We start from the raw sequence: 18103 nt of genomic DNA, 5'->3' as shown, positions 1-18103 counted from the left end.
CAAGCTTACAATGAACATGGCAAAACAGATGGACTGGAATACTTCATTTCTGTAGAAACACCAATATTCATTTTGGTGGCATGTGTTTGGTATGAGAATAAGACATCAGAGAAATCTGAAAATTATAGCACTGCAGTAGGGTTGCTAGCTCATGGGATTTTTTCATGAGTCTTCTTATGTTTGAATTAATTGGAGCCCAGCTCCTGGAGCAATGTGATTACATGAGAATCTTGGCTTTTATTTTTGTTTTAAAAAGTAAGTTTCTAGCCTTTGCTGTTGTAGAGGAAAGCTTGAAAACATTAATCTCCAAGGCTCAAAAACCAGACAAATAAGAATATTTTTAAATATCTCTGCTCTGTGAAACATCTATGCTTTTTAAACTAATTTAATCATTTTGGGGCTGGACTCATGATTTTTTTAAATTCTTGAGGTTAGCAGTACAGAGAATGACACCTATCTAGAGATTCAGTACTTGGTATCAGACATGCTGCACAGAGAAAAAGAAGGGGAAAAAACCCACAAGCTCAGGGGACTAAGAATGCATTGTCTAGAAAGATATTCTTTTGCTTCTTAGCTCCAATCTCAATAATTACAATGATCTAGAAGCCTAATCCAAAGCCAATTGAAGTCAATGGAAGTTTTCCTATTGACTTCTGAGGGCTTTGACTCAAAACCTACATGAGCTTTTGCAGAATTTAGGACTAGATATGATTTGCATACCATTTATTTTGTTTTAATCTGATTTTGCCTGGCTATTCTAAATAAATCTTGTTTTGCTACAGCCTGTGTAGTTTTAGACTGTTTGGAAACTTATTGAAACCATCCAAGTTTAAAAAAATATTAGAGGAGGTAGGGAAGGAAAAGTATCTTGAAACTTACCTCATTTGGGATTCCCAATGCAAAGGGTGCTGACTAAGCGGTCCTCTTCTCTAAGGTGGGTTGCAGTCAAGCATTTCCCATACATCTGAAAGCCTACAGCCCTAACATCCATGGATGAGAAACAAGTTTAAGGGGCAAAAGTGACATTGCTATACAAGAGCAAAGTATGATTTGTGTAGCTTAAATGCTGCACGTCATTTTTTTTTAAATCACATTTGAGAGAGCCTGAAAAATGTTGCATAGATAAATTAAAGTGTAATGTTTCTGGCAATGGTGCTGCCAGAATGGTCTCACGCCAGTCAGGAGTTGTGTGATAATTCACTCCTTGTTACAGTTTGGAGATCAGACCATATGCTGGGAAAGTAAAACACCTCGGGTGAAATTCTGCCCCTACTGGAATCTGTGCCATTGGCTTCAATAGGGCCAGAATTTCACCTCTGATTTTCAGGAGTGAAAAGGGAAAAGCATAACTGTTTTGTTCCTGAAACATCTTTCATTCTTTTCCTCTTTCTCTACCTCCTTCCCTGAGAAACACTTTGTGTCCTAGTCCTGGGGTGGAGAAAAAAATGTTGGGGAAGAAGAACTAAGTAGGTGAATATGAAGGACAAAGGGTAATGCACTGAAGAATGAAAGGATGTAAAATAGTCCATCCACCCTCAATACCTGCAGAAACCCACTACTCAAAAGTCACGTATATGAACGCTAGATTGGCTGCATCGTGTTTTCAGTCACTCATAACTTTCTGACTCTCAATATTCAGGCAGCAATTGCCAAATGTATATGCCAAAAATGCAATTTTTAGTTTTGTATTTTGTAAGAGTCCTTTTAATGATTTTTGAAGGTGTGTCCATGCAGTAGCTGCATTTCAGCTCATATTTGCTTCCTGCAAAGCTAAGATTATAGACAAAATCATACGTTATATTTGGGGGGGAAATATGTGATCATGTAATTAAAGAATGTGTCATAATACATATGCACCAGGAGCCAGGGCAATGGATGTATAGGCATCCATTTGTTTGGCTTCTGAGTGCTTCTCTGTATAGTCTTCATGTTCACTTAACATAGTTTTTGTGATGGAACATAGTTATATAATATTGAATATTTTTCTAAATCTATTTTCCAGTAATCATTACTTACTGACTGAAAGATTAAGACCAGAAGATACTCACATGGGGAATTAATGTAGGTCAGTGTGTTACACGTCAATAATGTGAGCATAATAGAAGCTTTGAATCCTTTGTGCATTTTTAATTCTTGGATCTCTTGGAGAAACTTTTTTTATCCCTTTCACTGAATATCTGTCCATCTGTCCCAGCTCTTAACTAAGAATGTCTAAATCTATCAAAAGCCCACGGTTCCTCCTTGCTTGGAATCTCCAGTTTAAGAGGAGGCTAAAGATCCAGTATTATTTGTGTCTTGTAAAATACAATTGAAAGCAACACAGCCCTTTCCACATTGCTTCCTTTTAATTCAATAGGCCTCATTCTCATTTACACTAGGCCCCTTTTAGACCTCTCTTGCAATGCAAGAGAGGATGTATCTACATATAAATGATGTCAAGCAGGACCTATGTCATTCTTCTGAGTCCACCAGCTTCGTTTCAATTTTCTGAATTACCTTGGGCAGTTGTAAAAATTGACCTGAGGTCACAAAACTCATAACAGGTTAAATCATGCCAGGTACCAATTTACAGTGAGTTTATGGCATTGGGTCCAGTGGGCTTGAGCTGAACTGTGACAGTGGGATCCCAGAGGTGAAACATTTTGAGTGTTACTAACATTTAGCACTGTAGTGCTAATTTAGCTCTCTAATCTACAGCATACTATTCAGAACAGCTACACCTATGTACCAAAAAAGCTGCAGATGCCAACACCACATAGAAAACCCTTGCCTAAGTACCAGCTGCAGACGTGCTTCCCTCTGTGGCTGTGATCACAATGGGATATAACCCATGCTAGCTACAGTTGTGTTTTTAAAATGTTGTTGTTAGCAAATGGTTCTAGCAAAGTTTTATTCACTAAAGTGGACCAGGACTTTTTGAGAACTGGGACATTAGAAGTGAGAGGAATTTCTTCGCATATTCCTATAGATGGGAAAATTCAAAATATTGGAAGAGAATCATATTCTCATGGGACAGCCCCCAACTTCCCCTATCCTGTTCCCTTTCTCTACTCTTCTCCCACAGAGTCCTCTCTTTTCTCTTCCACTCCTTTCTTTTTTTCCTTTCTCTCTTCTTCCCCTTTCCAGTCCTCTTCTCCCTTCCCCTTCTTCAGTTCTCTTCTTCCTGGGCATGAGTCTTCCCTCTGTAGTGCTTGGAAAGCCAGGAGGCCTTCCGGAGCTGCTACCACAGACAATGCTCTGGCTTTTAGGGCTTCTCCCTCCTGATGCCTGATTGTTCCATTGGGGCTGAGGAATGAAAAAAGCAAGAAGGTTGGGGAAAGCTACCAAACTCTGCTCTTATAACAGAAATTTCCTGTTATTATGACCCATGTACCATTAATTTATAGGTATTTGTAGGACAGCTTGGGTTTCCCAGTGACTGCTACTTAGTGCTCTACACTACAGCATGGAAGAGGTTAAAACCACGTTGACGTCAATGGCAAAACTCCTTTGGCTTTAATTTCACCCCCAGATTCAATAGCCATTCTTTATCTCTCACTCCACAGGCTGGCCGCACTGCCCAGGCAGACTTAGCTCTTGGGAGAGGAAGGAAGGAATCACGTTGCTCTTTAATGCCTCGCCTGTTGATTAAGAAACGGTTTTGACAATGCTCTGAGGGGCTGGGTGGATGGTGGCTATGATGTAGGATGCAAGTGTATTCCCTAGGGCACTATGCTGTGTTCCTCTAGGTCAGTTTCACAGGTTTCCCTAAAAGGTTTGAAACATGCCTTTACATTGAAACTGATACATACACTTAAAAACATTCACATAGCTGATAAGTTGTAATTTAGTTAATAACATATACAAGAAGCAAATCATCAAGCACTCTGCAGCTAATGTTTTGTCAGCAAAGACAGGACTCATGCCTATATCTGACATTTCTTTTTCCCACTGTCGCACTTAATGACTCTTCATTCAAAGCACTCTTGCTTCTGATATCCAGCATGTCAAATGCTTCCTGAGGGGTTCAGTGATACCTAGGTTACTTCAGAAAACTGACTTGCTAGAGGAGATTGGGACACTGTGAAAAGGTGTCTCTTTGGAGTCCTTGGGCCAAATTCATCCTTTGTATAACACCCACTGTAGTCACATTCAAAGATGAATTTGCCTCCTTCTGTTTTTATCAAGTTCCTTTAGATGGCATTTGGCATTATGAAGACTCTTTCCCAATACCCATTTCACTGTGGAATTATCCAGTGGAGATGGGCTGCAGTAGGCAGCACTCTCAGGATTGGAAAACAGTGCTCAGGGTTTAGAAGCTTTGGTACGAAAACAGTCTATATTGATAGGTAAAGCCAACAAATAGGAAGCATAGCTGCTTCTTTAAAAGGAACCTCCATGGGCTTCTTGAAATGGGACAGACAGTCTCTTATCCATCTGGTTGGTCTGTAAAGATATGTGAATATTAGAGTAGAAACTGTAAGTATGAAGAAGGGCAGCTTTAATTACCAGCTGGTAGAAAACATAAAAGGAAAATACAGATTTTTCTTCTTCAGAGTTTTCCTCAGCAGTGGCATTTGTTGGAAGATTATGCTTGTGTTGTCCTCTAGGTCTGTATTAGCAATTAGGGAAGATTGTAAGACATTTGGAAGGACCAAGGTTATCAGTTCTGTCTCCTTTTATCAAACTAGATTCTACAGTCTCCCTAGCCTCCTCGAGTCTGATTAAGGTAGGGATCTGGGTGAAAGCAAATTGGTTATGACTCACCCAGACAAGCTGGGTATATTAATATTTCGAGGAATGCATTTAGAAGAATAAGCAGAAATGGTGTCTGCGTCATTGATTGGCCTGCTTTCTCCCATAATGCTGTGCAGCATTAAAGGAGTATTGTGTCCATTGTTCCTCCTAGGGTATTCGGTAGCAGTAGGGGCCTATCATGCCTTTCATCCTCTACAGCTCACCAAAAGCCCATGATCATTTCTCACGAATATGGACATTAGTCATCCACATTTTTATCCTCTCCACGCTATACTAAAGTAATGTGGTGGTCCTATAACTGCTCTTGAAGACTGCCAAGACGGTCCAACTGGTACCTAATGCAGTTTCCTGCCTCCGTAATGGGGCGCTTCTTTGTGATAACATAGCGTCTGCCCTCCAGTCTCTGCTTTGATACTTCTGGCCACTTTGGGGTTCAAAGAGAAGAGATGTTGGTGGTAATTTTTAGCCCCTGAAAGATCTGTGACCAGTTATCTGAAGATGACCTCTAACCATCACCAATTCTGGCCAGTAAGCACTTGTTGGCAGTTCCTGGGACTGAACTCACCAGGACTGACTGCAAGGTGTTCACACCCAAAGGTCCCTTCTTTTGGAGTGTGACAAGCTGATCCCTATGATGGATTCCCCTCCCACAGAATTTTGAATGGATTTACAGCAGTGTAACAGAGAGCAAAATTTGACCATGAATATCTAAATCAATCTGTGTTCAGTATGGCCTATACAGGTATCTGAGGCCCCAAGAGTTCCGCATCAAACTTTTGTCCTGTACAAGCCACCACATGGGCTGTTCAAACCCTAGGTCTGATTCTCTCCTGCCTTACACCTTGGGGACTCGTTCTCGCCAGTGCAAAGTGGGTGTAAAATAATAACAAACCAGCATGGCAACATTTTATTTTACACTTGTTTTATGCAGCTGTGCATGTCTACTCCAAGGAAAGGCAGTAAGAAAATAGATCCTTTTCAGCTTAAAATCCTATTGCTGCCTCTGGAATTCTACATATAGCTTCCACTATCCATAGATGTGACCAGGTCGCTCCTCTTTTTCTTGGCCCATATTAGACCCTGATGTGTCATATACTTTTACTGTTCCCTCATTTTTATGCCAAGTTACATCTGAATGACTTTAGGATGGGTTTTTTCATATGAGTTAATCTGCTCCTCACATTTGCAGGAGACCTACTTATAGGAAGTTAACTCTGAAGAGTTAGCCACAAGCTGAAGTTTGAACTCATAAAGACTAAGTGTCAAGGTTCCTCCCCCACTCTGAACTCTAGGGTACAGATGTGGGGACCTGCATGAAAAACCTCCTAAGCTTATCTTTACCAGCTTAGGTCAAAACTTCCCCAAGGTACAAAATATTACACCCGTTATCCTTGGAATGGCCGCTACCACCACCAAACTAATACTGGTTACTGGGGAAGAGCTGTTTGGACGCGTCTTTCCCCCCAAAATACTTCCCCAAAACCTTGCACCCCACTTCCTGGACAAGGTTTGGTAAAAAGCCTCACCAATTTGCCTAGGTGACTACAGACCCAGACCCTTGGATCTTAAGAACAATGAACAATCCTCCCAACACTTGCACCCCCCCTTTCCTGGGAAATGTCGGATAAAAAGCCTCACCAATTTGCATAGGTGACCACAGACCCAAACCCTTGGATCTGAGAACAATGAAAAAGCATTCAGTTTTTACAAGAAGACTTTTAATAAAAAATAGAAGTAAATAGAAATAAAGAAATCCCCCCTGTAAAATCAGGATGGTAGATATCTTACAGGGTAATTAGATTCAAAAAACATAGAGAACCCCTCTAGGCAAAACCTTAAGTTACAAAAAAGATACACAGACAGAAATAGTTATTCTATTCAGCACAATTCTTTTCTCAGCCATTTAAAGAAATCATAATCTAACACATACCTAGCTAGATTACTTACTAAAAGTTCTAAGCCTCCATTCCTGTTCTGTCCCTGGCCAAGACGACTACAGACAGACACAGACCCCTTTGTTCCTCTCCCTCCTCCCAGCTTTTGAAAGTATCTTGTCTCCTCATTGGTCATTTTGGTCAGGTGCCAGCGAGGTTACCTTTAGCTTCTTAACCCTTTACAGGTGAGAGGAGCTTTCCCCTGGCCAGGAGGGATTTCAAAGGGGTTTACCCTTCCCTTTATATTTATGACACTAAGTCATCTTACTTTCTTTTACCCTGGAAAGACCTCTTCACATCTGACTTGTTAGCAGTATCACCTGGTCTCCATATGATACTGTGTACACTACTCTGTTAATTTCAAAAGTGCAGTGAAATTAGCAGGGGAAAAAGGAAAAGAAGGCAGAACAACGGATTAGGGGAGGGAAGTCAGGCAAGGAACTTTCTTGATTCCTGTACAGTGCATACGCAGCTCTGTTAAAATAACAGTAATGGTCTGACTTAAACTGATATCAATAAAGAAATTCACAGTGAAGTCTGGCCCTTATCTCACTTTCTGTGCCTGTGCATTGTCGGGCTTTCAGAACAGCCAGTGACTGTACATCCCAGGTGAACTGTTAGATCCAAATAGAAGCAGGTGAGCAGAGGACAAAGTGACATACCCAGCTCCTTTCTTTTCTGTGTCCATTTAATTCAGACTCTTAAGTTTAGTTTTATTTATTTCATTTTAAATTTGTGAGCCAATTTAATGCTCTTGAAAAGTGGAGAAAGATCGCACAAGCATGAACCAAGCATAGTGCAGGCTGCCGTTTGGGCAAGTTTCCCCCTTACCCAATGGTGCCAACAATACATCTCAGCCCTCACCTGCCATCACACATTTTGTTTCTTGTTTTCTTTTGGAGATGTGCAAATTGGGATTGAGTCAAGACTACCAAATGCACTTTTTACTTGTGACCAAAATTAGGATTTGGGTGTGAAAAACAAGTTATTGTAATTATCACTTTTGTAACTAGTCTTTGGCTCTTAAGGCACGGAACTGTTTTATAAAAAGAGTAAGCAGATCATAGATTTACTGCTGTAATTTCTGACTTTCTTTCACGTGTGCTATATTGAAGTTGAATACTTTGATATGGTCTTAGAAAACTACTGCATAGCTTGAAACAGAGACTCCTGAAAATATGGGTCCAGAAATATTAAGCTGTGTGAGAGACCACTATGTGGTAGTGGTTGATCAATGTAAATGGTGACCACTATATGTAGCAGTCTTACTATACATACACAGCAGGCTGCATCCAGCCACAATAGTCAGAAAGGATCGAAGTTGGAATCACCAAGTTTAACACCAAAACTACATCTCTCTTACACTTGAGCTAAAACAGTTTCTTCAGCTGCATGTAATTAAGGGCCAAATATGTTTCTCTGGAGAGAGATGTGTATTACACACTGATAAGCTATGCCATACAGTTTCTTTTAGAGTCATCATGGCCTGTGGTACAAGTGTGTAGGAAAAATAATATGCTGTGTTATTTTGTAGTTCTGGATGTATAGATATAGTCATGTTTTAAATAAATATTAATCCTACTGCATGTCAGTGGGCCTTTTAGAATGATCATGATGGCCGCACAATATACAAAATATAGGCCATGTCTATACTACCAGCTAAATCGGCACTGTTGCGATTGATGCAGTGGTGTTGATTTAGCGGGTCTGGTGAAGACACGCTAAGTCGATGGGAGAGTACTCTCCTGTCGATGTCTGTACTCCACCTCCCTGAGAGGTGGAGACACTGCTGTAAGCCAACCTAAGTTACGTCTACTTCAGTTATGTAATTTACATGACTGAACTAGCGTAACTTCGACCAACTTACAGTGTTAGTGTAAACCAGCCCATAAGAAACGCAGTGTGAGAAACAGTATAGCGAGATGTTGTCATCAGTGTGGGGGATGAAAATGGAAAACTTTTCTTCAGTTTACACTGCTAATACTATATTTCTAACCATGAGGGCCTATCCCAGAAGGATCTGTAAAGAGGTATTTTAGAAAGCTTTTGAAGTCTTTAATTAGGGACTCAATTCAGTAGCCCTTATTCAGACAATACTCCCATTGATGTACTTCGGAATTTTTTTTCAGTAAGAGCTGAAAGATTGGGCCCTAATGTAATAGATCAGGAGTTTACAGAATTTGGTTCCAGGGAAGAGTGATATTAGGAAAGTATTTAATGTATTTTTAGCTTCATTTAATCTCCTACTCCCATTGTGCACACGCGCTCTCTCTCTCTCTGTCTGTCTCTCTCTCTCTCTCTCAGCTAGAATAATGGAGGACAAAAACTAAGGACTGGGCCCCTGACCTTTTAAAATTATCATTCTCTGCAGGCCATATCTATGCTGTCTATCTAATCAAACTTCAATGCACCCGTCATTCTGGTTTCTAGAAACTTTGGATAAAATTTTCCAAAGTATTTAAGTCCCATTTTAAAAAGTGCCCCAGGGCCACATTTCCAAAGGTATTCAGGCACCTAGTGGGATTTTCAAAAGCACCAAGGTCCATTCCCAAGATGCCCAGTTTAGTCCTCTGAAAACATAACCTTCAGTCAGACAGAAATGCAAACAAGAAGAGCATGACTTGCCAAACAGTAGAGGAAAGAGCACCTGTGTGCACAGCTTTCTTTATGTAAGCAGCTGAATCAAGTCATGCTTTGGATTAGGTTTTTTCTCCCCATTCTCACTTCTTGAAGAATCTACTTTTTTAAAAAAAATATTATTCCCACCTTCCTAGTACTTTTCTCAATGTATATCTATGTGATATTGAACAATTCATATTGGGTGGCATTTATCCCATGTGCACAGGCCAGCATGAGGCCTATGCAATACGTAAAAATAGTCCTTTTATTGTCCCTACACAGAGGGGTGGGTTTCACCCGTTTAGAAAGAATGTTCAGGAAGGATATTGAAAAATTGGAAAGCATTCAGAAACGGCTACAAGGAAGATGTGAGGTTTGGAAAACATGCTTGATAGTGAGAGAGTTAAAAGTTTCCATTTATCCAAAAGAAGGTTAAAAATATGAGTTGATCATGGTCTGCAAGTACCTTCATGGGGAAGATATTTCCGATAGACAGTTCTTTAATCTAGTAGACAATGGCATAATAAAAGGCTGGGATTGGAAGCTGAAGCTAGACAAATTCAGACTAGAAATAAGATGCTAACTTTTAACGGTGAAGGTAACTAAGCAATGGAACAACTTACTTAGGGATGTGATGGATTCTTCACCACTTGAGATTTCTAAATCAAGACTGGATGTCTTTCTAAAAGATATGCTAGAGCTCAGATAGAAGCTATGGGCTAGATGCAGAAATTACTGGGTAAGGTTCTAAGGCAGGGGTCTCAAACTCAAATCACCATGAGGGTCACATGAGGACTAGTACATTGGCCCGAGGGCCGCATCACTGACACCTTTCCCATGCTGCCTCCGGCCCCACCCCCACTCCACACCTTCCATGAGGCCCCGCCCCTGCCCTGCCTCTTTCCACTCCCCATTCCAGCCCTTTTCCCAAATCCCTGCCCCTGCCCTGCCTCTTCTCTGCCTCCTCCCCTGAGCACATGGCTCCCCGCTCCTTCCCCCTCCCTCCTGGAAAACGCTAAGCGCCGCCAAGCAGCTGTTTGGCGGCTGGAAGCTCCTGGAGGTAGGCAGAGGAGCAGGGACGCAGGGCGCTGTGGGGGGTGGAGTGGCGGGTGAGGGGAGCTTGGCGGCCACAGGAAATAACTTGGGGGGGCAGGAGGGCGTGGGGAGCTTGGCGGGCCGCAGCAAATAACTCTGTGGGCCACATGGAGCCTGCGGGCCACGTGTTTGAAACCCCTGTTTTAAGGCCTGTGTTCTTCAAGAGGGTCAGACTAGATTATTATAATGGTCCCTTCTAGCCTTAAAATCTATGAATCACTTCACTCCGATTACCGGTATGCTTCTGGAGGAAGGTGAAGGAGCTAGATGGTGTGTGGAACATGCTCCCGCCACTGAGTTGAATACCATTTCAAGGGTTGAAACCAGCTAAGGGGAAATTGATACCATTCTGAGGATCAAAGGAGAAGTGGCCGGTGGGCCATTCTGCTAGCAGCTCAACTCCCCCATCTTCTCTACTTGTGTGTCAGTGGGCCCACTTCTCCCAGTTTTTTCAACTCCTATTTAAAGTCTTGCAGTCAGCAGATTGATTCCCCATGCACAGATCTTCCTGTTCCTCCTGTGCTTTCCTCAGAAAGGTGCTTTTACCAGAAAGAGATGGTAAAGGATTTATTTTCTTAGCTGTGACAATGTCCCAGTTTTTAGCACCAGCTGACAAACTACTCTGTTGTGTCCTGAGCATAAAGTCAGCAACAGAGCAATTCCCTTCTCTCCTGCCACTGACACATTTCAAGCAAATACAATCTTTTTAAATTAAAACAGGAGCTGTTCAGGTTCATGAAGAAAAACCCACTATTGTCTAAAAGGTATAGATGGGGTTGAGAAAAAGAGAGTTATTCCCACATTCAAATTAGTGGTGTGCAAGAAACATGCTGTCCAAAAGTCAAGCCCAACAGGGCCCACTTTTTGAAGATTCTGTCTATTAAACAAGCTCAAATGATCATATACTGTAGCTCTTGCTTCTTCAGACATCCCCTGTACATTTGTCACCGCAGTATTTCATAATTGCTGCTTTTTTCATGGGATTAATAATTATGTTTATGTAACCCATAAATATAAATACAGGTTCATGGCCATCAGCTGAAGAGTCACTAGAATAATTGAACTACAGAGATTTACATTTCATTTTGTTGAGACCAGAGTTTTCTATTAGAGTTAGGGGCAACATACCTGTCTTTATGAACTTCATTCATTTTTTGTTTACTAAGCAGTTACTGTTTACAGATATTCCACTGAGGAAGTACTCTTTTTATTACCACAAAACACTTATAAGATTACAGTAATTTCTTGCATAGTTTTTCATTTCTGTGAAAAGGAGCTCCCTTGTGGCTGGTTTCTTACTTTACTGATAAAATTGTTTTGATCGATAGTTTCCTAATGAAAGCATGTCATTGATTCTCAGTTGTTGATGACAGCAGAAATAACAGTTATTAAGTCAGTTTTCTGTTCAAGAATCATTGGAGGCAGCTATCTTACCATTTTCCTTCTTCCAGCAGATTTTTAAAAGCATCACCAGTGAAGATCCGGTCCAGAGTCAAGGAAGTCGGAGACTAATAAGTTTTTCACTCTCAGGTATGTCTTTGTTTGAATGCATAAAGCTATGAGACCAGAGGGTGGGATTGGAGATTTTTAAACCATGAAACAACCCCAATAAACTGTTTAGACTTAGCCTTGAAACTTTGAGGGCCAAAGGTTTGAAGAAAGGAGGCAGAGGTTCACCTGGAAAACATGCATACAGGTGTACCTGTAATGGAAAGCAATTTTACATCTGTAAAATGGGGGTAATAATGCTGACCTCCTTTTGTAAAGCTGATTGAGAGCTACATATAAAAATGCTAGATAAGAATGAAGTATTATTATTAATTGCATGTGCAAAAGAGCAGCCAGGTGTCCAGCTATCCATTTGTACTTGCAGTTACTTAAACTTACATGCATAATTGTGGCAGCTGCCTATACAGGCCCCAGTTCAGGAAAACTTCCCTTTTCATGATAGCACTTACCCACGTGATTAATTTTATGCTTATCCTTAAGGTCTGTTGAAGTCAATGGGACTTCAGCACATCCTTAAATTTAAGCACATGCTTCAGTGCTTCCCTGAATCAGGCCCACAGATGTGCGTAAACATGAGCTTGTGCATGCTGTACTTTGGGCTCACAGAGGCTTCTACTTTTCTAAATTTGCCCTTAGATATTAGTATGCCTTCACCTTGACTATCATTCCTGTTTCAAAATTATTAGTAGTAGAGTGTTGTGGTAGTGTCCAAGAATCCCAGTCATGGACCAGGACCCCATTGTGCTAGGCGCTGTACAAATCCAGAACAAAAAGACAGTCCCTTCCCCAAAAAGCTTGCAGTCTAAGTAAAACTATAAAGAAAACAAAAAGAGGACTTTACATTTAGAGCAATTAAGTAATGTAAGTAGATAAGTGAAAAAAAGAAAAAGGGAAAAAATATCATAAAACTAACATCCTGGAGACAAATCCCAGAAATTGCCATACTGGATCAGCCCAGCTAGCCCAATGTATCAGGCCTGCTGCAGTAGACAGTACTAGATGCTTCAGAGAAACCCTATAGTGGATAATTATGGAACTACCTTCCCACAGGGAAAGTTTCTTCCTAATCCCATGTAGTCTGTGGTTTATATGTCCCTTATTTTGTATCCCTATCTGGATATTAGGTTTTAAATGTTTATCCAATCTACAAACATTTACTCAGGCTAACTTCCATTTAAGTCAGTGAGAGTTTGCCTGAGAAAGTACTGAATAAAAACTGAATCATAATCACTGAGTTCAGCGGAAGTTTGCCTGACCAAATGTTCCCAGATAGGATAAACACTTAGATACAAACTCTCATGTTTCAGGGGATTAGCCAACCACTAACTATTTGAGATCAGAAAGAAATGGGAATTTGAGTTACTTCAATAGGAATTTTTCAAAGTATTCACTTATTTAGGGAATCAAAATTTGGTCCTGTGAGAGGTTAGCTCAAGCCTTAACTGTTCAATGGTAACATGAACAGTTATGGCTTTTGTGGCTATTTTATCTTTTATGTGATTATATTAGTATAATTTTTTTAATGTTTTAAAATTTTAAGAGAAATATTAGGGGCCTATTTAATTAGACTTAATACAATCTATTTTAAAACTCCAAAGCAACTCTGCAATTACCTTTCAAAATAAAAAAAAAAACATGACTTTTCCACCTCTCTGAGAGGAATGTCACACTTCAGATTATAGACAGCTGTAAGTGTCTGAGTTCTTTGTCATGTTGGATGCAGAAAGACGAAATGCACTCAGGTTCTCATAAAGAAATAGCCGCTTCATTAGAAGACAGTTCATGGTCCAGTGACAGGATAACATATTTGCTGAAGGCACTTTGGCCTATTCTGCTGGTTGATGGATAGATCTCACTGTCATGAGGTTTGTGTGAGATTCCACCTCTATTTTCCCTTTTTTAATTTCATCCTATCACTCCTAGTTGTAAGTCTGTGTATCACTTTCAGTAATTTTTCTTGAGTTTTAATCTTTACACATTTTGATACTTGTACACTGTTTACAGGGTTTTCTATGGCACTAATGACCATCATATATGAGCACCTCACAAATGTTATTGAATTTATCCTCCTAACCACTTTGTGAGATAGAGAAGTATTATTACCCCCATTTTACAGAGATTAAGGACCAGATACTCAGAGGGTATAAATCAGCACAATTAATTGAAAATCAATAAAAATTGTTTAGGCATCTAAAACACTTGGGGCGCTTATGAAAATTTTAGCCAGAAGTGGCAAAATTGGCAGATGATACAAAATTACACAAGATAGTTAAGTCCAAAGCTGACTGCAAAGATTTACAAAGGGATTTCACAAAACTGGGTGACTGGGCAACAAAATGGCAATTGAAATTCAGTGTTGATCAGAGGAAAGTAATGCACACACTGGAAAACACTATCCCAACTATACCTACAAAATGATGGGGTCTAAACTAGCTGTTACCACTCAAGAAAGAGACCTTGGAGTCACTGTGGACAGTTCAGGGCCAGCTCTACCTTTTATGCCGCCCCAAGCAGTGAATCAAAAAAAAAAATGGCCACCGAAGAAGAAAAAATAAAAAAGCTGCTGCCAAAGTGCCGCCGAGGAAGGAAAAAATAATTTAAAAAAAAACCCCACCGGAGTGCCGCCCCAAGAACAGCTGGAGTGCTGCCCCTTCTGATTTGCTGCCCCAGGCACCAGCTTCCTTAGCTGGTGCCTAGAGCCGACCCAGGGACAGTTCTCTGAACCCATCCATTCAATGTGCAGCTGCAGTCAAAAAAGCTAACAATGTTAGGAACCATTAGGAAAGGGATAGATAATAAGGTATAAAATATCATAATGCCACTATGTAAATCCATAGCACACCCACACCTTGAATACTGTGTGCCGCGCTGGTCTCCCCAGCTCAAACAAAATATATTAGAGTTGGAAAAGTTTCAGAGAAGGCCAACAAAAATGACGAGGGTTGTGGAACAGCTTACATAAGAGGAGAGATTAATAACACTGGGACTGTTCATTTTAGAAAAAAGAGACAATTAATGAGGGATATGATAGAGGTCTATAAAACCATGAATGGCGTGGAGAAAGTGAATAAAGAAGTGTTATTTACCCCTTCACGTAACACAAGAACCAGCGGTCACCCAATTAAATTAATAGGCAGCAGATTTAAACAAAGAAAAGGAAGTACTTCTTTACACAATGCACACTCAACCTGTGGCCCTCCTCATCAGGGGATGTTGTGAAGGCCAAAAGTATAATTGAATTCAAAAAAGAATTAGATAAGTTTATGAAGGATAGGTGCAACTCCATGCTCTGGGTGTCCATCAACCTCTGACTGCCAGAATCTGGGAGTGGACGACAGGGGATGGATCACTTGTTATTTTCCCTGTTCTGTTCATTCTCTCAGAAGCATCTGACACTGGCCACTGTCATAAAACAGTATAGTGAACTAGATGGACCATTGGTCTGACCCAGTGTGGCCATTACTATGTTCTTATGTAATCAAATGCTTAACCAAAATCCATGTATACTACAGTTTGAGATTTTCAGAACAGTCTTTGTATGAGATTTGGGTACCAATTTTAGTGGGAATTAGGTATCCAAATCCCTTTGACACCTATGAAAAATCTCAGCCTGTATTTCCTTTATTCACTAATTTTGTAAGCCCCCTCCCACCCACCATCAGATTAAGCTGTTAGGATGTTTTCTTTATAAACCTAAGCTGTTTACTGCTCAGGAGTCTATTACCTTTCCAGAGCTTCTGCTGGGATGGAAGTGACTTTCCATAACCTCCGAAACAGGTTTGTGCTTCCAAGGCACAGACCTAGATTCATAGGCTTTAAGGACAGAAGGAACTGTTAAATCATCTAGCCTGACCTTCTGTATAACAGAGTGCAGAGAATTTCACTCAGGTACCCTGTGCTGAGCCCAATAACCTGTATTTGACTAAAACATGTTTTCCAGAAAGCCACCCAGTCTTGATCTGAAGACCTCCAGAGATGGTAGTTTGTTCCAGTGGTTAATCACCCTCACTGTTAGAATATTCAGACTAATTGTTCAACTTTCCATTGTATTATTTTCTCTATGAAGACAATTAAAAAGGAGTTCTGTCTTGCAGCCATTTCTGAATAATTAATTTCTTCTCATTTCATTTATTAATAGACCTACATTCTCCTTTGTACAACTTCTGCCTCTTCCCCTATATAAATAAAAAACTCTTCTAATTCTCCTTAGTGCCCCCTGGCTATCATGAATTCATTCCCCCTGCTTTTTTTTTTTTTCTGTCCTTAATATTTTCCCTGCAAGCCTGCTATGACTGGATTCTTGTTTGCTTACCTCCCCACTTTTCTATTTTTTAAAATCTCAGGTCTTTAAACGCCTCCTTGCGCAGCCACTCTGGCCAATTCTTATTTCATGGATTTTTGTTTTTTAAGAGGATCTGGAGTCTATTCATAGATTTTGAGGCCAGATGGGACCATTTTGACAATTTAGTCTGACCTCCTGCATAACACAGGCCATAGAACCTGACCCAAGAGTTCTTGCGTACCCTGTTGGCCCTTATATATAGGATCTTTTAGGATTCCCCCGCCTTATTCTGCACTCTTGGATTTTAATACTTCCTGTCACTTTACCTTACTCATAAGATTTCCTAATTTCTTAATATTTGCTCTCTTGACATCAACAGTACAGCTGCACCCCTGAACCCTTTTCTTACTATGCTGAGTTCAAGAACCTCATACCTGCACTCAGAGCTCGTCTGTACAGAAAGCTAATGTATGGCAAGTTGAGGTGTGACTGTACAGCACACAGGCTTACTGCACACTAACTAGCCAGGTGGAACCTCAACTGCGCACTAAACATTTCTTAGTGTGGTTTGGTCTACTGCTGTTTGACCCTCCTGGGTGTTGTGTTCTGTCCCATTTAGTGGCACCAAGACCACTTAGAGAGAGAGAGAGGAAATGATTCGGCTCTACAGCCTTAGCTAACAACCAAATGGCTTTTAGCTCATGCAGTAGAGGCTCATGCACTAAGCTCCAGAGGTCCCAGGTCTGTCGGCGTTACAACAGTAGATCAAAGTGCACTGCAGAACTTTTAGTGTATTGTGGCAGGGTCCACATGGCGAGTTAGAGTGTGCCACGTGGGAGTAGGAAGATGCACACTCGTTCTGCTCAAGTTGGAGTGCTCAAAATAGCAGTGTGGCCACAGCAGCATGAGTCGTGGTTCAGTGGTTCAGTAGGTACCGACGGACTTGGGTGTCCCCCAGGTTGCCACCCATGCTGCCGCTGCCATGCTGCCGTATTTTAGTGTGTTAGCACCAGTAGCTCTACTGAGTGTCTGTTTAGAAGGGCACTTCCCAGCAGGAAAGGCAGGTAAGTAAAATAGTTCTCTGATGAACTATTAGCAGCTTCATCCATGCTTTGGGATCACGCATTCTCCAGAATTGTTTGTATAACTACTAGGGTGATCCCTTTAAAGAGTCATGGCAGTTGAGAGCTGGATGCTGGGGCAGTTCTGGGCCAAAACAGTTCCCATTGCCTTGCTCAGCAGTCTTCCTCAGAGCTGGAATTTTCTTTTCCACAAATAGCTTTGTAATTTCCTGAAAGAGAATGACTCCCAGGGATGGAGAAAATTAGTCCCTAAGGAGAGTTTTAATGAATTATAGGTTGAATTGTAGTACATACTGTCCCATTGACCTTGCCATGCTTGTGCAGAATCTTTGAAGTGATATTAACTAGTTTATAATTTCCAACTTTAAATGAATTGAAAGTATATAGAATTGAAAGACTCTGCTTGTTCTCTCTCTCTCTACCTGAATTCCCTCCTGCTTCCCCCTGTCATTTTCCCAAGACTTGGCCTGATATTTCCAAATTGATTGATGTGCATAATCTCTTTTGTAGAAAAGTATAATTTATGAATAACCATAAACTGACACATGGTATATGTCTAATGGGTTGGATAATGTGAGATCAAAGATAGGGCCTGGTCCTCAAATTATTAAGGTGCCTTCATTCTATCTTGTGTCAGCCACTGCTCCTCTCACAGACTGAGTTGTATTCACCGTATCATTCCTCCATGCTTCCATTAACCTAGTGCAGGGTTCATATAATAGTAAGGAAAAAGAACTCTTCATAATTGTAGGATTGATTCTCCATTCCATTCCACTGCTCTTGTGGTAGTGTAAAGCCACGAATTTTAGTGCAGTTACACCACTATAAAACTGGCATACCAGAGG

General features: G+C 40.8%; 1 protein-coding gene across 7 annotated transcripts in view; it reads left to right on the top strand.

Moving 5' to 3' along the window:
* HECW1 (HECT, C2 and WW domain containing E3 ubiquitin protein ligase 1) overlaps positions 1–18103 on the top strand; it is a 359505-nt gene that overhangs the window by 190886 nt on the left and 150516 nt on the right. For all 7 annotated transcript variants that reach the window (XM_048839115.2, XM_048839117.2, XM_048839116.2 and 4 more), the window contains one exon: positions 11840–11915. In XM_048839115.2, coding sequence (XP_048695072.2) covers positions 11840–11915 — 76 coding nt within the window. The remainder of the gene's footprint in view (positions 1–11839; positions 11916–18103) is intronic.

The sequence above is a fragment of the Caretta caretta genome, chromosome 2, assembly GCF_965140235.1.
Source record: "Caretta caretta isolate rCarCar2 chromosome 2, rCarCar1.hap1, whole genome shotgun sequence".
Taxonomy (NCBI): domain Eukaryota; kingdom Metazoa; phylum Chordata; order Testudines; family Cheloniidae; genus Caretta; species Caretta caretta.
The sequence above is the reverse complement of the archived record's forward strand: the minus strand, read 5'-3'. Positions and strand labels throughout refer to the sequence as shown.